The sequence below is a fragment of the Mustela putorius genome, unplaced genomic scaffold (genome assembly GCF_011764305.1).
Source record: "Mustela putorius furo isolate JIRA1106 unplaced genomic scaffold, ASM1176430v1.1 tig00000179_pilon_pilon_pilon, whole genome shotgun sequence".
NCBI lineage: Eukaryota > Metazoa > Chordata > Mammalia > Carnivora > Mustelidae > Mustela > Mustela putorius.
This window is the reverse complement of record NW_025421305.1, coordinates 9,761,157-9,785,195: the sequence shown is the minus strand read 5'-3', so window position 1 is coordinate 9,785,195 and position 24,039 is coordinate 9,761,157. Positions and strand designations below refer to the sequence as shown.

At 35.9% G+C, this 24,039-nt stretch overlaps 1 protein-coding gene across 1 annotated transcript in view; it reads right to left on the bottom strand.

Annotated features, from left to right (window-relative positions):
* Window positions 1-24,039, bottom strand: part of DNAJC15 (DnaJ heat shock protein family (Hsp40) member C15) — a 72,743-nt gene that overhangs the window by 17,919 nt on the left and 30,785 nt on the right. Inside the window, exons 4-5 of the mRNA XM_004759260.3 lie at window positions 16,109-16,185; window positions 6,664-6,734 (exon numbers count right to left, since the gene is read on the bottom strand). Of these exons, the coding sequence (XP_004759317.1) occupies window positions 6,664-6,734; window positions 16,109-16,185 (148 nt within the window). The remainder of the gene's footprint in view (window positions 1-6,663; window positions 6,735-16,108; window positions 16,186-24,039) is intronic.

The following is a 24,039-nucleotide window of genomic DNA, read 5'->3' as shown; positions in this document are numbered from 1 at the left end:
GAATTTGTAGACAATTTTAACCTAACAAATTATCTATCTACTGTCTCTCCCAGTGGAATATAAGATCTGTGAAGGCAACACTGGCTCTCTTTTCAGTGTCTAGTATATGTCTGGCTTGTACTATATACTCAATAAATGTGTGCTGAATGAATGAATGACCATTCACATGACATTGCTTTCGGCCCTTCACCATCTGTTTGCTTTCCTTTGAATACTACTTAATTTGTCGGGATCCTTCAAAATTTGGGATCTAGAAAGGGACACAAAATTTTACATAAGGTCTAACTACCCAAGCTCTGTACAGCAGGAAAATAAGTATCAGGTAAATGAATGAGTGAATGAATGACAAGCACAGAAGGCTACAGTAACATTCAATCTCATAATACTGATACCCTGCGTCCTTTAAGGCAGCTTAAGAATTCACTGCCATATTTTAGTGACTTTTACACTGCTGAGTCTTATAGGCTTTGAGACCAAATATATCCCCATGGCTCCTTTACATCTGAAACATTGCCAAGTCTCTGTCCTGTATTTACACAATTGATTTAGGGGACCTAAAAGAACATTACCTTTATCCCTGTTGAATTTAAATTTAATCTCTTCTAAATCATTGATCTCTCTAGTTGATCATTTCCACTGACATAAAAACCTGCTTAAAACCGTTCAACAAGCTTCCAAAAAGCATATTTTACAAGTAAAAAACAAAGAAAACAAAAGAAATTCTTTCCCTTAATGCCACATCCCTACTTTCCAGCTACCATTCCATTTCTGTCCTCATCTTCCTTACAATACTTCTAAAGAAAGCTGTTTATATAAGCTAACTCAACTTCCTCATCTTCCTTTCACTTTTCAACCCACCACCAATTAAATTGTTTTATAAGGTCAAAGGGATCCTCTAAGCAGAAAGAGCCCCAAAGTAGCATAGACCAGAAAGAAACAGAGACCATATACAGTTAACAGTCACTTTTCATGTAATACAATGGCACTAAATTCCTTTCTCTCAATGATTACTCCCAATGTAAATGGGATAAATGCCCTAATCAAAAGATACAGGGTATCAGACTGGATAAAAAAGCAAGATCCATCAATATGCTATCTGCAAGAAACTCATTTTAGGTCACCAAGACACCCCCATATTTAAAGTGAAGGGGTGGAAAACCATTTATCATGCTAATTGACATCAAAAGATATCTGGGGTAGCAATCCTTATATCAGACAAATTAGATTTTAAACGAATGACTGTAGTAAGAAGGAGGCAGGGAGGACACTCTATCATAATTAAAGGGTCTACCCAATAAGAAGATCTAACAATTTTAAATATTTATGCCCCTAACATGGGAGCAGCCAATTACATAAGCCAGTTAATAACAAAATCAAAGAATACACTGATAATAATACAATAATAGTAGAGGACTTTAACAGCCTCCTCACTGAAATGGACAGATCATCTAAGCGGAAAGTCAACAAGGAAATAAGGGCTTTGAACGACACACTGGACCAGACGGATATCACAGATATATTCGGAATATTCCATCCTAAAGCAACAGAATACACATTCTCCTCAAGTGCACATGGAACATTTTCCAGAATAGATCACATAATGGGTCACAAATCAGGTCTCAACTGGTACCAAAAGATTAGGATTACTTTGCTAAGGCTCTCTAGATCAATGAGAATGAAGACATTACTGCTCCACATTACAATATAGATGATTCTCACAAGGATAAATATTGACTGAAAGCAGCCAGATGCAAATGACTACACACATTCAAAAGAGGCACAACTAACTTATGATATTATAAATCAAGACAATGTTTGTTCTAGGGAAGAAGCAGACTGGAGGGCTCATGAAGGGGATTCAGAGGGTGATGATGTCCTAGTTCTTGACCTGGAGGCTGGTTATACAGGTGTTTGTTAAAATTTACATAGATATATACTTAATGATTTGTCCACTTTTCTGACTATATACATCAATATGAAGTATATTTAAAAATAAAAAGAAGTAAGGAAAGATTGAGGAGAAAAGTGATTTCTTAAAAAGTAAATTAAATTACATCACTCTACTGCTTAAGAGCTAACGGAAACTTCCCACTGACTTTAGAATCAAGTTCAAGTACTACACAGCACATGTGTGTTTCATTATCAGAAAGCATACCTGAGGTTTCAAAATGTGAACACCACCTCATTTCAGGCTATCTCTCCCCTTACATATTATATCTCTAGCAAGCTAGTTTTCTTTCAAGTCCTTAAGCTCATTATTTTCTTTCTTCCCTTAGAGTCTTTGCATATGCTAGTTCCCGACCTTTCAACCATTCTTCGCAGAGATAGCTTCTTTCTATCCTTTAAGTCTCTCTTCACAGAGGTCTTCCCAGTAACTTTGTTAAGCTGCCTCTTTCTCATATTCTATATCTCTGCCTGCTGCATCCTTTACTACAATGTGAAATAGGTTTACTTGTTTTTTGTCTGTCCCTCCATCAGCATACAGGCTCTATGAAGACAAGGATGTAGTTGTCCTGTTTTACAGTTAAAGCCCTAAGACTTACCACAGTATCTGGCACATTAGAGAAGTTGAGTAAATACTTTCTGAATGAATGAAAGAATAATTATAGGTTGTTTCACATCAGTGTAATAAATCTTTAAAATTTCTCATATGATCATTATGTATTAGCTATCAATCTCAATTCTATTTTACCTGTACGTTTTTTTTGTATACCATCTTTTTATTCACTTGCTTAATCATTCATTCATGAAAAAAATTAAAAGTTTAAGTGTCAGCAATAGAGATTATAAAAATGAATAAGCCATGTTCTTTACCTTTTAAAGATCACACCATTTATCAAAGAAAATGAATATGGATAAAACAAAACTATACTTTTATCAAAACAGTTATTAAATACAAAATGTTAAGTCTAATTAAAATGTTAAGGGGAAGAAAAGATGAGACCTTTGAAAGAAGTTTATAGTCTAGTTACAGCTATCAAAAAAAGGAAACCAAGCTAATTAGGCATGACTTTTTCTTAGTGAATTCATTTGGACTCTTGGTGATCATGTCTTTCTTTTTGTAAATGTTTACAATACACCTTTTAAATGTACTATATCATAATAAATCGTAATACCAGGACTTTCTGTCAAATTTAGCTTCTTCTACAATGAGAGTAATTAGTGAAAATCCCTTCACTTTGATTTGTTTTTAATCCCAATATTTAATTTTTTTTAAAAAAGATTTTATTTATTTATTTGACAGAGAGAGATCACAAGTAGGTAGAGAGGCAGGCAGAGACAGAGAGAGTGGGAAGCAGGCTCCCTGCAGAGCAGAGAGCCCAATGCGGGACTCGATCCCAAGACCCTGAGATCATGACCTGAGCCAAAGGCAGCGGCTTAACCCACTGAGCCACCCAGGCGCCCCCAATATTTAATTTTTATTTAAATCCTATTTTTTAAAAGATTTTATTTATTTATTTGAGAGCACATGAGAGAGAAGAGAGAACAAAAGCAGCGGAGAGGGAGAAGCAGATTCCCCGCTGAGCAGGGAGCCCAATGTGAAACTCAATCCCAGGACCCTTAACCGACTGAGCCATCCAGGCGCCCTATTTAAATATTATTAAAGAAGAGTGACAGTACTGTATGTTCATTGAAAGGGGGCATAAATGAAAAAGGAATGAGAATATCTGCTATAGGCAGGCAGATTTCAGTTAAATATAAGGAAGAACTTTCCAGTACTTAGAGCTGCCTACCTATAGGCTTCCTATAAAGCAGGAAGCTCTCCAACACTAAAAATCTTTAAGAATAACTAATCAGACATTGTCCCCATGATATAGCAGAAACTTGACTAAGTCTTGACTTAGTAGGCAGCATTGTTCAGATCAGTGTCTCTCAAACTATAGTAAAGACGCACTTGTAAAGAAATTTCCATTCTGTGGTAAATTTGTAATTACAAATTACAAAGGTATCACACATTTGGATGTTACTACAATGTCAAACGGCCATAAGGGTTTCTTTTGACTTCCGTTCTTAACTCGTGGCATACCAGTAACAAATTGGCCCATGTGAACAAGCAAACTATACTTTTGAGTAGCACTGAATTAGAGAGTTTATAAGAGATCACTGAGGTTCTACAGTTTTTCAAATTTACCTAGTCTGTCTTCCTTTATATTAAGTATAATATGAACTGCTTATTTCCTAATAATTAACCTCTCTCTTCAGCAATTTAAAAAAGCATAACCTAAAAGATATTAACCTGAAAGCATTAGATCAACTGAGATTTTATCTCACTAAACTGAATAGCAAAATATACTTTTTACCAAAACACATGTGAATGCTCATTTAAAACTAGTTACAAAAAATTTATTTTCAGCCATCCCCACACCTAATTTTCTCATGTCACCTTCTTTGCAAAAACTGATAATGAAAGGTGTGATAAATTATAGTTGATCACACATCTGAAGTTCTAACTTTGTTTTACTAGCTGGCAGCAAAACCAGAAGAAAACTGACTTGGGGATGAAGTGGGGGTACATTCATGAATTTCAGAAGCATGGAGTAGAGGATTTAAGTTTTTGAAACTACCTATATAATACTCGGTCAGTGGTGACCTGGCCAAAGCAAATACGATAAGGAATTAGGAAAAAGAGTAGACAAAATTAAAAGTTGCCTATTCTCATATTTCCCCAAATACTTCTAGCTTTCTCTATCCAAGGATAATGAGACATTCTTGCTTAAAATCTGATAACTTCTCATTGAAAAGAAAAGAAAACAAAACAAACCACCTTCCTTCTCAAGAGGCCATTTTCAGGATTTATGCATTATCATCTCCCAACTCCATCATCCATGAATACCTTCCCTCCAGTAATGCCAATATTCCTTAAATTTATCCTACTTTTTACTAGAGTAAGAGTTCTTAACTGTGAGCTTATGCGTGGGTGTTGGGAATCTATGAACTCTGAAACTCCAAATGTTTTTAAAATTGTGGGTGAATGACCAATTATATGAACAAAATGTCCAGTTTTTAATACATTCCTAGAGGGTACAATAATCCAAAATGATTAAAAGCATCTTTCTGGAGTGAAAAATGTGATCTGAATAGAAATACAGGATACAGGTTCTTCATTAATTGAATAGGCATATAAAGATACTATATTACTTAACAAAAAGGACTTTAAAAATAAATCTCTTCATCTTGTATAAGATAAAATTGACATTTGGAGAGGTTAAGGGAGTATTCACGGTCATACTGGTAGTTAGAAGGCAGAAGCCAGAGAAAAACATCAGCCTCTGGCTTCCAGGTTCATTCCCTTACATCCTGCTACCTATACAGGGCCAGAACGGGTAACAATAAGCATACTACAGGCAATCAATCCCACTTCTGATAAATATATAACCTCAGAGTAAATCAAGTAATTCTGTAAATACTACTGGCTCGCAGGACACACATTTTCTTTCTTTACTAAGGGTATCTAAAAATACAATTTCTCTTAGATACATTTTAGAACTTGCTTCCTTCCCAGTAGGCACAATCAACAACTTGTCAATCAACTGAAAGACATGAGTGCCTGATCCTACTGCAATCAATCAGAGAAGGGCATACACTTGACCTGGAAAGGACAAAGGATGTTTAGTAGGAGACAGAGGGCTTCAAGCAGGCACTTTAAACACATTTCTTTCTGAGTCAATCACTCTGAAAGCCCACAATGCGAAGTAAATTAGTTGAGTGGATCTTTGAGTAACTGTTGAGGCTATTTAGAAATTTTAAGCAAAATCTCTTTTCAAAGTTTAATCTCTTGTTTATTCATACTAAAGAACAGCAAATAAAAAGCCAAAGATGATGTTTAGTGAAAAGAATTTTTATAGTACATAATTAAGTGAGAAAACTGAAAAAGAATGTCCTGCTTTGGTGTCAGTTATGATGTGCAAAAATCTAAAATTTGTTTTTAATTTTTTTCAAAATATTAGAAAACTGAAAGTCTGTAAATAAGAATCCAAAACCCTTTACTCTCTTCCCCTTACCACACCCTTGACTTCTGAAATACAGTGCAACTTTCTACCATCTGTTATTTTAGAGAAGAAACAGTAATGAACATATGGGCTTTCTCTCTCAAGCAGCTGTAGTGTAGTTAAAGTTATAATAATTGTCTTTCTGTAAGATAAATTTACATTAAAAACCTGGCCAGTTAAAAACAAATGGCTCAGCCTCAGAGCCTTCCAGAATAAAATTGAGAAATTTAGAATTATCTATGACATAGTACAGAGATTTAGAAGATATCCTCTAAATCTTATGCTTTTATGTTTAAGGTTAAACAAACATAATTCACGATGCCCATATCAGTTTACACAAGAGTTCACAACTCATGTTTTCTCTTTCCCAGTCAAAATGCTAGGAGCCTCACACAGAGGCTAGGTACACATATATAAAAATCAGTAACTAAGTTCTTGAAAGCACTAATATGAATCCACCACTTCTGCCGGCTACTTAACTTCAATCCAAAAGCTTATCTATTTATAAGAAAATCACAGTACATGTGGCATATAAACTTCCATTTCAACTATATACATATATTTTTATATATATATCACTTATATGTATCACTTAAAATGAGTTTAAGTAAACTGAAAGGAATTCAGAACAGATTCAGATGCACATTTTATGAATAATAGGAATTTTACTTACCTTTATCTGGGTGATTCAAAATCATAATTCTCCTATGAGCTGTTCTAATCTTGGCCTTGCCAGCAGATGGGCTGTAAAAAGAAATTAAAGTGCTTATAATAAATAGTGTCAAATGCAGATTATAAATTAACAGTTTATATGGGTTTCAAGGAATTAAAAACTAATGAGAATTTCACCATCTTGTGGATAAATATGAAATTACAGCTTGTCACTTAAGTCTACTAACCATCAAAATAAACTGTTGATTGATGCATATATTTTTCTTCCTTTGTAATGTCAGTCTCTTTTTTCAATCAATTTAAAAAATAAAACACAATGAGGTGCCTGGGTGGGGCAGTTGGTTAAATAACCCACTCTTGATTTCGGCTCAGGTTGTGATCCCAGGATCATGAGATCCAGCCCCGAGTTGGTCTCTAGGCTTTGTGTGGAATCTGCTTAAGATTCTCTCTCCCTCTCTCTCTCTAAAATAAATAAATAAAACAGCATACAAGGTAGGAGGGGCATTTTCTCTAGACCAGACTGAGTTTGAAAACATATGCCTCAAGTTACCTGGGGGAAGGCAGCTTAAAAAGTGTTACAGACAGGTATCCAGACTCCAGAGATACTAGACAGCCAGATTTCATTTCCATTGCTACTTAGGATGGGCTAAACTTGGTCAAATTCTTAACCTCTCTGTACTCCCATCTCCTCATTATAAAACACGGCTAGGAACAACATATTCCTCATAGAGAGACTGTAGGGATTAAATTAATTAAAACCTTCAAAGTGCTAGAACAGTGCCTGGAATGTAGCAAGGGTTCCAAAACAGTTAGTTTTTATTAATTATTATATTTCAACAGAGCATCTCAAAACTCTTCATGACTCGTAGTTTATTTAACTTGTAAGAAATGTATGGGAGAAGCCCTTGCTAGAGACAAAAATTGAGAAAGTTAAATCAACTTAAAATTATTTCAATAAAAACGAATTTATCCAGTATTGGAAATGTTTCTCACTAGTACATTTTCCAGGCAAGGAAACAAAATTAACACTTACCAACAACAGAATTCTGGTATTGCTAATTAATAGCTATATTATTTTATCTAAGTTACACCTTTGGGCCTCAAACTGGGATAATAGCAGCTGACGTAAAGTACGGAGTGGTTGTTGCAAACCTCAAAGTAATTTAATTTGTATGGATGAACCACATTGTACTGGCTATAAAAGCAGATTCTTTAAGAGATCGTCAGACATAGGTTCAACATCCTGATTCCACCATTCATTAGCTGCAAAACTCTGTACTGTTCACTTAAACTCTGAGCGAAAATTCTCTCATAAGTAAAATGAACATTCTAAACTACCTCCCAGGATTATTTTAAGAATAAATTAGATAATGCAAGTAAGAAGATTAGCATAACCTAGCAGAGAGTTAGCATTGAAAGTGTTCAAAAATAACTAGTCTTTAGTTATTATCATAAAGATAAAGCATGTTTATGAAAATATTTTACATATGTCCCACTTCTAGAAATATAGTATAAATCACCTAATGTTTCTTGAATGACTCAATAGTATTAATCTGAGTATAAATTAAGAGCAAAGAAATCCTTAAGGTCTGAAGAGATTTGTCACCCTTAAAGAGTCCTCCAATGCCTTCCATTTAAGTTCCTCTGTCTGTTTTTTAGCACTGCCCCCCTTGCTATCAGCTGTGAACCCTTGATTCTGCCATTGTTCCAGTCTAGCTATTCTTTGACAGTTAATTACACTTCTAATCTTTTGAGATGAAATAACAGATCACCAAGCATGTTAAAACACACTATCAACTGCTGAATATGCGTATAAAATATTCTTCTATGAGTAAAAAAAAAAGTCTTGAATCAAAGACAAAATCAAAAGAGAAAAAACATCCTGAGATAAATGGAAATGAAACTGGAAATATAATAACAAATTTATGGGATGCAGTGAAAGGAGTTCTAAGATGAAAGTTTATAGTAATAAATGCCTACATTAAGAAAAAAGAAAGAACTCAAATAAACAACTTTATGCCTCAGGGAAGTAGAAAAAAGAAGGCTAAACTAAAACAAAGTTAGCTGAAGGAAGGAAATAACAAAGATCCAGAGTAAAATAAATGAAACAGAGACTAAAAAGACAATAAAAGATTATCTTTTATTGTATTAATGAAACTAAGAGCTGTGCTTTTTAAAAAAAGATAAACAAAACAGACAAACCATTAGCTGGACTCACAAGAAAAAAGCAGAGAGGACTCAAATAAAATCAGAAATTAAAGAATTAAGACTTTATAAAGATACCACAGAAATACAAAGGATCATAAGAGACTACTATCAACAGTTCTACACTGACAAAATGGACATCGTAAAAGAAATAGATAAATTCTACAAACATATACTACCAAGACTGAATGGAAGAAAGAAAATCTGGAAAGACCAATTATTAACAGTGAGATTGAATCACTAATCAAAAACCTTCCAACAAAGAAAAAAGCCCAGGACCGACAGCTTCACTGAAATATACCAAACATCTAAAGAATACCAATTCTTCTTAAACTTTTCCCAAAAAATAGAAGAGGAAATGCTTCCAAACTCATTTTATGAGGCAAGCATTATCCTGATACTACATGTAGACAGGACACTAGAAGAAAATTACAAGCCGATTTCCCTGATGAACATAGATACCTAAGTCTTCAGCAAAATATTAGCAAGTCAAATTCAACAAAACATTCAAGGATCATATATCATGAACAAGTAGGATTTATTCCAGGGATGAAAGGATTGTACAACATTCACAAATCAGTCAATGTGAAACACCATAAATGTGAAACAAAATGAAGGATAAAAATCATATGACATTTCCAAAGATGTAGAAAAACCATCTGATAATATTCAATACCCATTCATGACAAAAAAATCTCAACAAATTCAGTATAGAGGGAACATACTTCAACATGGTACAGGCCATATGACAAATGCATAGCAAATAACATACTCAGTGGTGAAAGCTCAGAGTTTTTCTTCTTAACTCAGTTACAGCACAAGGTTGTATGCTCTCACCACTTTTTTCCAACATAGTACTGGCAGTCATGGCCAGAGCAATTTGGCAAGAAGAAGAAATGAAGGGCATCCAAATCAGAAACAAAGAAGGAAAAGTGCATATGATATGATTATTACATAAAGAAAACCCTAAAACTGTTAGAACTAATCAACAAATTTGGTAACGTTGGAGGATACAAAATCAATATACAAAAATCTGTTGCCCCTCTATACACTAATAAACTATCAGAAAGAGAAAGAAAACAATTCGATTTACAATTGCATTAAAAAAAAGAATAAAATACCTAGAAATAAATTGGACTAGGAAGTTCAAGACCTATACACTGAAAACTGTAGGACATTGATGAAAGAAATTAAAAACACCGATAAATAGAAGGATATCCCACATTCACGGATTGGAAGAATTTATTTTGTTAAAATGCCCATACTATTCAAAGCTATCTACAGATACAATGAAATCTCTATCAAAATTCCAAAGGCATTTTTCACAAAAATGGAACAATCCTAAAATTTATATGGAACCACAAAGACTCCAAATAGCCAAAGCAATCTTGGGAAAGGACAAAGCATTATACTTCTTAAATTCAAAATATATTACAAAGCTAAAATATAATCAAAATAGCATGGTATTAGATTAAAAAAACAGATACATACATCAATGGAACAGAAGAGAGAACCCAGAAATAAATCCATGCATATATGGTCAGTTAACATATAACAAAGGAGACAAAAACATAAAACAAATAAAAGTCTCCTCAATAAATGGTACTGGGAAATCGGGACAGCCACATGCAAAGGAATGAAACTGGACCCTTCTCTCACACCACACACGAAAATCAATTCAAAATGGATTAAAGCCTTGATAAAGACCTGAAACCATAAAACTCCTAGAAGAAAATACAGGGGGTAAGCTCCTTGACATCAGTCTTTGCAGTAACTTTTAAAATTTGAAACCAAAAGCAAAGGCAAGAAAACAAAACTAAACAGCTGGGACTACATCAAACTTTAAAAAATTTCTACACAGCAAGGAAAACTATAAAAAAAAATGAAAAAAATTAACCTATGAAATAAGGAGAAGATATCTGCAAATCATATATCTGATAAGAGGTTATTGCCAAAATAAGAACTCATACAATTCAATAGTACAGCATAGCTACTAGATACATAGGTAAGTAGTCTGATTTCCAAATGAGTGGAGGATCTGACTAGACATTTTTTTTTTTAAGATTTTATTTATTTATTTGACAGACAGAGATCACAAGCAGGCAGAGAAACAGGCAGAGAGAGACAGAGGAGGAAGCAGGCTCTCCACAGAGCAAAGAGCCCGATGCAGGGCTCGATCCCAGAATCCCGGGATCATGACCTGAGCCGAAGGCAGAGGCTTTAACCCACTGAGCTACCCAGGCGCCGCCCCCTGACTAAACATTTTTACAAAAACAGAAAATGTCAAACAGGTACATGAGGTGATCAGCATCACTAATCATCACGGAGATGCAAATCAAAGCCACAATGATACAACATCGCAGCTTATAAAATGAATGCCATCAAAAAGATGAGATAAATAAGTGTTAGAAAGATGCAAAGGGAACCTTCGCACACTGTTCATGGAAACGTAAACTGGTACAGCTACTATAGAACAGTATGGAGGTTCTGAAAAAATTAAAAATAGAACTACCTTATGACCCGGCAATTCCACTTCTAGGTATGTGTCTGAAGGAAATAAAATCACTGTCTCCAAGAGATATCTGCACCCTCATGATCCCTGCAGCATTATTTACAATACCCAAGACACGGAAACAATCTGTGTCCATCAACTAAAAAAGAAGAAAATCTTGCTATCTGCTGACAACATGAACAGGCCTTGAGAGCATTATGCTAAGTGAAATAAGTCAGGGAGAGAGAGAAAGACAAATGCTGTATGATCTCATATACATGGGAAATCTGAAAAAGCAAAACACAGAAACAGAGAACAGACTGGGGGTTGCCAGAGGCAAGAGTAGGACGGCAGGGGAAATAGGTGAAGGTAGTCAAAAGGTCCAACTTATGGTTATGAGTGAGTCCTGGGGATGGAATGCACAGCATAGTGACTACAGTTAACAATGCTGTACTTCATGTTTGAGAGTTGCTGAAAGAGTAGATCTTAAAAGTTCTCATCATAAGAAAAAACAAATCTGTAACACTGTGAGGTGAAGGATGTTAACCAAAGTTTTTGTAGTAATCATTTTGTAATCTATACATATTATACATATATCAAATCACTATGTAATTCATCTTAAATATAAAACGTTAGAGGCATCTGGGTGGCTCAATGGGTTAAAGCCTCTGCCTTCTGCTTGGGTCATGATCCCAGGGTCCCGGGATCGAGCCCCGCATCGGGCTCTCTGCTCAGCAGGGAGCCTGCTTCCTTCTCTTTCTCTGCCTGCCTCTCTGCCTACTTGTGATCTCTGTCTGTCAAATAAATAAATAAAATCTTTAAAAATAAATATACACAATGTTATACATAAATTATATCTCAATAAAATGAAAGGAAAAATTTAAAATTAAAAAACATTTTTTAATAATAAAAAAGTTTAGTTAGTTCAAAAAAAATAATAAAAAAAGCCTTTTTCTGTAAGGACTAGTAGGGTGTTTGTTCCTTTTGGCTATTTATGAAAGTCCTCTGGGGGACCATTTCAAACTTACTTTTTTGGTTTGCAGATACTTCCCAGAAAACCAATCAAGACACTGTCTGATTTTAAAGACTACTAAGTTTGAAAAAGAAGTCACTAAACACTACACCAGGGCTATGAAGACTTTATTGTTTTACTGCCCACTAAGAAATGAAAAATACATTATTTTTTTAAATTCTAGTATCTTTAGTTTCTTGTAGTAAATATACATTTATCATTCTCTTTTGTGGTGCTCTGTAGTATTGCTTTCCTTTATTAGTTATGTTTTCTAGTTGTTCTGTAGACATTTGATATGTCTCCTTAGGTAGACACTAAACTAAAGAGCAGAAACTATGTGGGATCGAACCCCACATCGGGCTCCCTGCTCAGCGGGAAGGCTGTCCCACTCCCCTTCTTGTGTTCCCTCTCTTGCTGTCTCTCTCTCTGTCAAATAAAATCTTAAAAAAAGGTAGTATCTAGTATTGAATACACAATAGGGCTTAATGCATTTTATGCACCCTCCAAAAGAAAATGGCTATTAAAAAGGCAAACTCCTTCAAAGAATAATGGCTCTATATTAGTAAATACTAACACTCAAAGGCATTACTGTATTACAGAAAATGTTAAAGTAGAAAAAGAGGAGCTTTAAAAAACATTTCTTAAAGTGGACTACATAATTAAGTTGTAAGTCCAGTAAAATCCAAATCTGCATTCTGTGTGTTTTGGTGGGGGGCGGTTTACATGGTAGGTTGTATCTTATTCTGGATGTTAAACTTTAATTTAGCATATGGGACAACATTTGAATATTATCCTTGATAATTACACCTGATAGATTATCCTTGATAATCACTTACATTGCTTATAAAGAACAGTACACGAGGTTTTGTACATGAAAGTCCATAAAGCTTTATGTACTATGAAGTCTGTGAACCACTGAACTAGATAGATTAGAGGAAGTAAGAAATGCAAGAGAATGGAGCCAGGCAATGTATTCATATTTGAAAGAATTTTCTCAAAATACAATACTACCTGATTGAAAGGGCTAGAAGAAAGCAAATAAGGCTTACCTTTCTATTTAATGTGTTAAGTAAGGGTAAATATTTAGCTTCTGCATTGGTGATATTGATAGGAAGAAAGAGGAACCAACATATATTTCGCACCTGTTGTTTGGTAGGTACTTTTATAAAAAGGTATCCTCCTATCATTTTATGTTATTTCAGCAAGGCTAAATCGTATTAATTCTATCAAAACTGAAGAAACTGGGGTGCCTGGGTGGCTCAGTGGGTTAAGCCGCTGCCTTCGGCTCAGGTCATGATCTCAGGGTCCTGGGATCGAGTCCTGCATGGGGCTCTCTGCTCAGCAGGGAGCCTGCTTCCTCCTCTCTCTCTGCCTGTCTCTCTACTTGTGATCTCTCTCTGTCAAATAAATAAATAATCTTTAAAAAAAAAAAAACTGAAGAAACTGAAGGGCAGAAGAGCTAAAAATAACTTGACGAGGCTCATACAATGCGGTGCTTCAGTGACAGAACCAGGAGAAGGATCTGTTTGGTTCAGTTGGTATTTGTTGAGTAGTTACTAAGTGCCATGTTTATATTAAGAATGTTATGTACTGGGACACCTGGGTGGTTTAGTCATTAAGTGTCTGCCTTCGGCTCAGGTCATGATCCTGGGGTCCTGGGATTGAGCCCCACATCAGGCTCTCTGCTTGGCAGGGGGCCTGCTATCCCTCTCCCATTCCCCCTGCTTGTGTTCCTACTCTCTCTCTCTTTCTCTCTCTGTCAAATAAATAAATAAAATCTTTCAAAGAATGCATGTATTATATATGTACTAATCCTCACAACAATTCTAGGCAATAGAAACTGATATTATCTCTATTTTACAAATAATGACATTGAGGTCACATAGCTAGTAAATGGTAAAACCAGTATTCATACTCATACTCACCTGTTATTAGAGTATATACTCTTAATCTTTTTTTTTTTTTAAGATTTTTTTCTTTATTTATCTGACAGAGATCACAAGTAGGCAGAGAGGCAGGCAGAGAGGCAGGCAGAGAGAGAGGAGGAAGCAGGCTCCCTGCAGAGCAGAGAGCCCGATGTGGGGCTTGATCCCAGGACCCTGGGATCATGACCTGAGCTGAAGGCAGAGGCTTAACCCACTGAGCCACCCAGGTGCCCCTATACTCTTAATCTTAATCAGAAAATTATCCTTGTAAAATATTCTACAGCTTCTTGTTCAACAGGATAAACCTTTATAACCATAAATCTTAAGTCCTAATTATCTGTTTCAACAGAACTGGCTTGGATGATATTAACTAATATTCTCAAAAACCTTTATGTTCAGTTTTAAAGTAAGTTTCATATTCACATTTCAAGACTATGAATGGAATGGTATGGGGGTCCAATAAAAGTTCAGGAAAAATAAAAATGCTATCCTGAATAATAGTAAAGCAAATAATAATCAGCAATATAGCCAACTTCCAAATTTGGTTTCCCCTACCTAAAACCTATTCCCAGTGAGATAATTCATCTCTTATTTAATAAAGCACCAAGCTGAAAGAGCTGTTTCCGTTACTTTCCACCCCTTTGGCTTTCTTGCTAAGTCAAAAGAAATAATTAAATGTTTTGGTCTTAAAAACATGCTGATCTTGGGGCGCCTGGGTGGCTCAGTGCGTTAAGCCGCTGCCTTCGGCTCAGGTCATGATCTCAGGGTCCTGGGATCGAGTCCCGCATCGGGCTCTCTGCTTAGCAGGGAGCCTGCTTCCCTCTCTCTCTCTCCGCCTGCCTCTCCGGCTACTTGTGATTTCTCTCTGTCAAATAAATAAATAAAATCTTTAAAAAAAAAAAATGCTGATCTACAAGAGATTTAAAAGACTATCTCAACATAGGGCTTTATGACCTATTTTGCTTGTTTGATTAAATTATCAGAAGATCTGCTGTTAGATGACATACTGTAACCAACCCCACAAAAATTTAAGTGAGTTCTAAAGGATCATAAGGTAAACAAATGAATATTAGCAACTGGCAAATCTATAGCAGGGACATCACTTAACACTAAAAGTTAAGAAAATATCACAGAGCATTCACACAACATTAACTTTCTCCTACACTGTCCAAAGTCACACAATAAACAGATTACTAAGGTGAAACAATTATAATAAAATATACTATATGTCAAATTATGGAAAAAGAATTGTGAGACAGATCCCATATTATAACAGAAAAATGATAGATATCAAATTATGAAACAAAAAATCCAAAAAAAAATTCAGTGTCACAATAAGGGATATTTTGTTAATTGCTGTGAAATTAGTATTCAGAGTTCCTTGTTAATAAAGACATATCATGGGGCTCCTGGGTGGCTCAGTGAGTTGAGCCTCTGCCTTAGGCTCAGGTCATGGTCTCGGGATCCTGGGATCGAGCCCTGCGTCAGGCTCTCTGCTCCGGGAGGAGCCTGTTTTCCACCACCCCTTCCACACCTGCCTCTCTGCTAACTTGTAATCTCTCTGTCAAATAAAATAAAAAATAAAAAATACTTTAAAAATAAATAAATAAATAAAGACATATTACATCATGCCTGATATTTTTAGCGGATGTATTTTTAGATTTGAGGTTTTAAAATGTAAAATTTTTGTATTTTCTCCTCTGCCTCTTATTCATAACTTAAAATATAAGGATAACTTTACTGTAATGTTTTCTCATTTTTTTCAAAACAAGCTTGGCCACAGAACAAAATAATACTTACGCAGCACACCTACCTTATACCCAAAATAAGACTAGCTTCTCGCCTACTCATTTTCTGTTCAAATCCTCCTTTATAGTAGGATGAAAGGCTCTGTACAGGAAAGAAAGAGCGTGAAATAATTAGCTCCATGTATGAGGTGGCATGACCTCATCCCATCATAGCTGCAGTAAGAGTAATGCATTTTACCAGAAGTCAACTTGAATCTGTGGAGGGAGGAGAACTCAACAATGAGCCTTTACAAGAAACTATGACCAAAATGAACTTAAAAAAATTAACAATTTTTTCACTTTAAAATACATTAATTTTTCTACACTAAGATATAACAGAATTAAAATAAATCAGTAGAAGCAAAAGCCTTGAACTTTTCCTAAGCTCTGCAGCAATTTTCTCTTTGGATAACCTTGCTAAGTCACTACTGTTGATAGGACACACATCTTTTTCACCTCCTGGACTGGCTGATAAAGAAGGAAAAAAAGGAACTGACCAAGTGGGGTGGACATCAGGAGAGTAGACAGACAGGCCAAGGGAGACCAGCAAAGGACTGCAAGGTCACTGAAAGGTAGCTGGAAAGGCATGAGCAAGAAAGACAGCAGAATCAGAGAGGCAACTGGGCCAGATATGGTGGAGCAAGGCTGTAAGCAACAGAAATAATTTAGGAGTTTATTCTCAGAGCACTGAGTAATGTCATCTGGCTATATTTTGAAAGGATTACTCTAAACGTTATGTGGGAAATAGAAAGAAAGGTGCAAGAGGCAAGCAGGAGACCAGCCAAGAGGACACAACAATAATCTAGTCAAAAGATGATAGTGGTTTGCGCGAACATGGTAAGAGCAGAGCTAGTTTAAAAGTGATCTGATTCTAGATGTATACTGAAAGCAACCCCAACGTTTTCTTGGTAGATTATAAATAAAGGATACAAGAAAGAGAAGGATTGACGATGATGTACTAAACACACTATACACTGTGCAGCTTCCCCTTTAGAAGTGAAGGACTTAACACTTTGGGTGCTGGGGCTATCACAGGCAGACAGCTGTCAGCTGTCAGACTTTTTAGGAATTGCCTTGGTTGAAGAAAGTCAAGTCCAGGTCCCTTTTCCAGAGCAGTCTCTATGTAATGACTCGTTGATATGGGGGTATAAACATTGTAGTTCTCTAGAGCTCAGTCCTTCGACTTCATATCTATAGTTCACTGACCAGGTGATCTCGTTTAGTCTCATGGCTCCTTGCCCCAATCTGGGACAGCCACAATGAGCCAGAGGAGCTTCAGAGCTTGGTATTAGGTTGACTGAGGCCTTTGTTATGACTGTACTGCAGCCTAAATTGTCCCTCTGCTTTTCTCCCCTCTCTTCCCTTCTGGAGTTGTGGATCATAAGAGCACTTCCTAATGAACTACTGTTGCAGGATTTCCATTCCTTTAGTGCCCGCAGTTCTTGGTCACGCTGCTTCAAAGAATGAAGAGGTAGACCAGACGAAGAGCAGTGGGCAGCAAGGGGAACTTTATTGAGCGGTAGTACAAAGCTCCCAGAGAGGGAGGGGACCCAAGAGGGTTGCCGTTTTGACATTTAAATCCAGGGCTTCTTATGAGATCTTCTGCAGAACTATCTGAAGCTTCCTGAGTGTGGGCCCCCTGTGGAATGGCTGCTAAGGCATGACACTGGATGAGATCACCTATGGAGTGAGAGAAGAGAAAAAAGTCCAAAGACTGAGCCCTAGAGAATGCAAGTTTGAGAGGCAGAGAAATGGAGCTAAGTCAGTAAGCAGACTGAGGAGGCCTAGCAGTGCAGACACCAAAAGTAAGGGAGGGAAAAACAGTTTCAAACACTTCTGATAGGTTACATCAGAACTGAGCTGACATCTGGCTGTTGGATTTATCAAAGAGGTCAAACTCTTTGACAAGAGCTGCAGGGAGTGGGAGTGAGAGTCTGATTAGGGTGGATTTAAGAGAGAACAGGGCGGAAGGAATGGGAGACAGTAGTACAGACAATGCTTTAAGAGTTCTTAACAAAGAAACAGGATGCATGAACTCAACTTTTAGAAGGAAAAAAATGCATCAGTGATTGTACTGCATACATGTTTTTAAAACAATAACCTCTATTTTTCTAAGGAAAAATAAGTAAGTGTATGTTTACATAAAACAACATCAGAAAGCATATACACTAAAATGTTATTTTTGGTTGGTGACATCATGAATAATTTTTTTTCTTATGTTTATTTTTACTTTCTAAATTTTCAAAAATGAACACAGGCTACCTATATAATTTTTTAAAAAGGAGAACTAAATAAAAGACCAAGGAAATTAGTAGAACTTAAAAAATGAGCCAGATCTGGTCATTTATATAAGCTGTTGTCTTCGAACAGCTTGTGAAAAATTTCTACTTGGTAAGAATTCGCTGGCAATTAATTCACGTAACAAGCACTTCAGCACCTAGTAAAGCCAGGAACATTTCAAATGAGACAGGTCAAGTTTAGTTCTTCATCGCAGAGATGCTAATCTATCAATGTACCAGTGCTGGGAGGAATATGACATACTATTTCAAGTTTCAAGTAATTTGTAATCTAGAAAGAAAACTAAAAACAATACCCTTCTCCAAACTGTGACAGGAGGAAGAGAATCAAATTATTTAAGTACACATAGTAACCTGGACAAATTATACACATGCACACACATACACTTCCACACACACAGAGGGGAATATATAAAGGACTAGGAGATTTAACAGAGAAATAACAGATGATTTTTAAGTTTTCTCTCAGCAGACTAAAGTTTTTCCTAGATGTTTATCTTCCTCCCCAACATTTCTGTAAGTATTTATTTAGCTTAGGGAGCTTCAAAATTTCAACACAATAAACATGATAAATTGATGTTTCAGGAAGTGTCACTCCCACTAGTCACAATGCTCATTAACCCTAATGGCAGGAATCATATCTGTGCAGTTGTTTACTTTCAGTTTTGCCCAGGTGGAAAAGGAGACCCAGAACTTAAAATCCAGCATTTGGATAAGGCTCATACCCTAAAACACAGACCTGCTGAAGAATAAGTGAGCATGTGCATATCTATAAGGAACAACTATAGAACAACTCCATCAAATAGAGTGGATGATTAGAACTTTTTTGTTGTTGTTGTTATACCTTTCTAATAGAATTTCTAAGAACAAAAGCAGTATGATTCCACTACTTTTATGCTGCTGTCTATTTGAAATACACCCTGAACCTTACAAATTATTATTTTGTGTTATTCTATTCACTGAGGATATATATAAACATACCTCAAAATCATTTTCCACCTAAAATTATCATTAAATACTATAGTGCTATATATTATCAAAAGAAATATGAAATGAATCAAGTTAAACAAAATCTTCATTAGAAAATTTACTCAGCCAAGAGCTAGATATACAAAAACTCTCCAGACAACAAAGAACTATATCATTCCATAATCCTAAGAGAAGAAACACATTTACCATAAACTATAAATTCCTATTATTTACAATAATCTATTTCACTTAGAGAGCCACAAAGGTATGATTTTAATTGTGCTGTTTCCATGAATTTCACTTAACCTTAAGACAAAGGAAGTCAAATTTTTAAAAAATTACATTCAAATAAAAGGACATTTTCACAAATAGTAAAGAGCCTTAAAAGAAGATGAATGACCTAGTTTTTTTTCCCCTTGGGAAAAAATATCAGGGTAGTTAAACATTAGCTGAGTTAATAACATACTAACATATTAAAAATCAAGCAAAAAAGTACTGGTTCAAAATAGAAGATTGCATACAAAAACTCTCTTGCTTTCTAAAGTACCTCTGAAATGAGAAGAGAGGGGTTTTATTTTGTTTTGTTTTGTTTTTAAGAGAGATGTTTTTAAAAGGAAGTCCATTATAGCCCTAGAAAACAAGAGATGATACAAGTAGCAAACCAAAAAACTTTAAAGATAAATACTGAAAGGCTGTAAACAGGTAAGACTTGCACATATGGAAAAATCACTACAGCCTTAAACACCAGAGGAAAGAAAAAAACCCTTTTCAGGAAATTAAAAAGAAAACTATACCTTTAGAATCAACCATACAATAACATCAGGATAATTAATTAAACTACAACAGCAGAAATGACAATTTCTAACCTCAGTAACACAGAGCTTAACGGGCCTACCACCTGTCATTTTGCCCATAGGATAAGAAAGACAACTGCATGTCCTGGGATGTATCTCATTGTGGGGGGTAGGTCCCAAGAGAAGCAAAGTAGAGTACTAGCAGATCACATATCAGAACCCACAAGGCCAGAGAGGGACACAGTTACGCCAATGAATAAGATATACATAGTACTCAATGTCTCCTCAACCTCTCTCTGGAGGTCCCAAGCCTGCCTCTTGGCTCCCTGCTTGGGAAGACACGCTATTGATATATCCCATCTACCTATTCATGGCCCACTATCAACCTTCTCATTCAATAAAATTATTGAAGTGAGTCTACCAAACTGCTGGGGAAGCCCACTTATATTAATCAACTTAGTTCTCACAAACATAAACCGAAAACCAAGGATTACCAGACATTTGAACAAATCCAGGATCATGGGGGAAAAGCAGAACAAAGATGAACAAATAACAACTGGCTTTTGGAGGAAAGAGATAAATCCAGCAACAAGAATAGGATTTGTCAAAATTTGAATTAGTATCTTATATCCATAAAAGTGTAAGTTGCTATGAAAAAGAAACAAGAAAATTTTCAGATATTAAAATAGTACTGATATAAAAAATTTAGCAGATGGACTAAATAAGAGATTGGTCACTGCTAAAAACCATTATGATGATCTGGAAAATAAGCTGTGGAAATACTGTGGAATGCAAAAGAAAAAGATAAGAAGATGGAAAATAGGGCGCCTGGGTGGCTCAGTGGGTTAAGCCGCTGCCTTCGGCTCAGGGTCCTGGGATCGAGTCCCGCATCGGGCTCTCTGCTCAGCAGGGAGCCTGTTTCCTCCTCTCTCTCTCTGCCTGCCTCTCTGCCTACTTGTGATCTCTCTCTGTCAAATAAATAAATAAAATCTTTAAAAAAAAAAAAAGATGGAAAATAGAAAATGTTCAGAGACATAAAGGACATACTTAGAGGTTCAATGTGTCTCTAATAAGAGCTCCAGGAACAGAGAAGAGAGACAATGGAAGGAAAAATTTAAAAACAGTCTAAGAGAATCTTCTAAAATAAAAGACAGGCAATTTTCACTTAATCTGACTAAGAAGACCTGTGAAATTTCAGAACATCAATAATAAAGAGAACCCCCCAAAACTTCCAGAGTTAAAAAAAACAACCAAAAATCACCAAAAAACCCCTAAAAGCATAAAACACAACAAAAGAAAACTAAAACACGCAGCTTTCAAAGGAGTAAGAATAAGAACATCAGACATTCTGGCTGAGAGCCTTGAGTGTACCAGAAAATGTGGCTAAGAAAGCATGTACATGGCCACTGAGGTTCATTCAATCTTAGCAGAGTTTTTTTTTGTTTGTTTTCTTTTTTTTTTTTTAAGTAATCTCTACCCCCAATGTGGGGCTCAAACTCAAGACCCAAGATTGAGAGTTGCTGCAAGCTCCACTGACTGAGCCAGCCAGGAGCCCCCTGAGCAGAGATTTCTATACCTCTCATACTGGCTCCATCAGATTCCAAAGCTGATGATTAATGGTGAGAGCAAAAGAAACAAGTTGTTAGCAGAGAACTTAAGACATTTACCATCCATGCATCCCATATGAAAAAAATTATTCCAGGCAGTATTCCAGAAAAATGGAGGGAAAAAGGTATGAAAAAACAAAGATGAAATTTAAGAACAAGATGATGTTAAAGCACAGAGAAAGCAAACTTCACAGAAACTTGAACCTTGAAGGCTTTCTTTTGAGACACAGAGATTTAGTGGCCCATGATTAGAATTTGCATTTTTTAGCAACTCTATTTGGTTTCATAATGAATCATACTTACAACATCAAAACACTGTAAACGCCGTGTTTTGTGAAGTTTGACAATTTGAAATCATTACTACCAAGAGAAAGTATGTATATATTTCTCAGTTTCCCTAGAATTATTAATATTTAAAGAACTGTTTAAGACACTCTTATCTTCACAGAGGTATAATTATGATGGCAGTGATGATGATAAAGATATTCTACGAAATATTTTCACTGCAAATTGTAGGAACAGTACTTTGTTGGGCAGGGAGGGGGGGCAGATTTATATAAGTGTTCCTTACCTCAGGCCCACAAAGGTGAAGGATAAGAAGAATACATCATTTCTCTCTCCTTAAGAAATGCAGGTACCAAGTTCAATATACCCATGACAATTTCTTAAATTATTCCACCTTATCCATGGGCCTTCACAGAGCAGGGAAAATTTCCTCATTTTCTTGCTCTCTCTTCCTATATGTTAAATGATGTAGTTCTACAAAACTTGTAAATCTTTTATTTACTATATAAATATATCTATTGAAGATCACCTTAACAGAAGAGAAATAATTTCTGAAATTTTCTCCATTCGTTATTTATAAACATATGGAAAAAAAATAAATAACAATCCATTAAAGAACTATGCTACTATTTCCATTCCTGGATTTCAAGCCACCATTATCTATTACCTGCACTATCTCAATACCCTCTTAACTGGACTGATAGCTTTTACTCTGGCTCATTCTTGCCTACACTCCACCGCAGGCAGTGATAATCTAAAATGCAAATCACATTGCCTCCATGGTTAAAACCTTCCAAAAGCTTTCCTTCCATTACATTGTAAGTAAAATTTTCAGTTTTTATCTATAATCTATGGGACTTTAAATGATCTAGGCCCTATTCTACCACTATTATCTTTGCATACTCCTTTGGAGTTATTCTTACGGCAAAGCTCATTTCCACCTCAGGACCTCTGCAGGGTTCTCATTGCTTGGAAAGATTCAAGTCCCTCATCTGGCCAAGTCCCTCATCTTCTCATAAAGGTCTTCCCTGATCCATCTAACATAGACTCCTCACTGCTGTTATTCTTTAACCTCTTACCCTGCTTTCTTAAAAGCAGTCAACACTTCTACATATCATGCATTTTACTTATTTACTTGTAAATTGCCTGTGTCCACTAAAATGTATGCTCCTAAGGGCAATGTCTTTGTATGGTCCCTGACCATAGCCCACTCCCCACAATAACGTCTGGCATGTAGTAGGAGTTCAATGAATATTTACTGAATGAATGCTAAATGCCTATTAATACTGCAGCCAAATAAAATATAAATAGGAAAACAGAAGGAACCCCCCCCAAAAAACATGTTCCCTCTAATCACAGACATGCATTTCTAGGTCTGCAAAATCACTTGCACTTCTTCTGAACCTGAGTTTAATTACTTGTCAGTATGTCATCCTTTCAAAGTGTGGTCATTGTTCATGACTAACTAAGCCTCACAAGCCTGTAATGACTTTGCTAAAACAAGCCATTCATTCTCAGATTGCTGCAAGCCAAGTTGATCTATCCCAAGTTGATCCACTTCTATTGCCCAGAAGTCAATGTTTACGCTGTAACGCTTCAGTGAGTTTTCTTTGCATTATGTCCAGTGGTTACAAACCAGTTCACTACACTGTAGCTTTTCAGGCACCTACTATCACTCATTCTTCACTTATATTCAGCTCAGAGAGTAACAATAATGCCTGTAGATGAATGTAGAAATCATACAGATTTCAGAACTGGAATCTTCTAATTTTGTGTTTTAGATGACCAGGTGGTGGTACAAGGGGACCCATTTGAAATTTTAGGATGAAATAAACTCCTGGGTAATAAGCTCCATCAGGGGAGGGACCATATCTGTTTTGTTCATTAACTATACCCAGCTTCTACCACAGGGATTAGTACAGAAAATCACTGCAAGAATAAATTAGTATTAATTAAACAAAAACAATAAATTACCTCAAAGTTGGTGTGATATTACTAAAAGGAA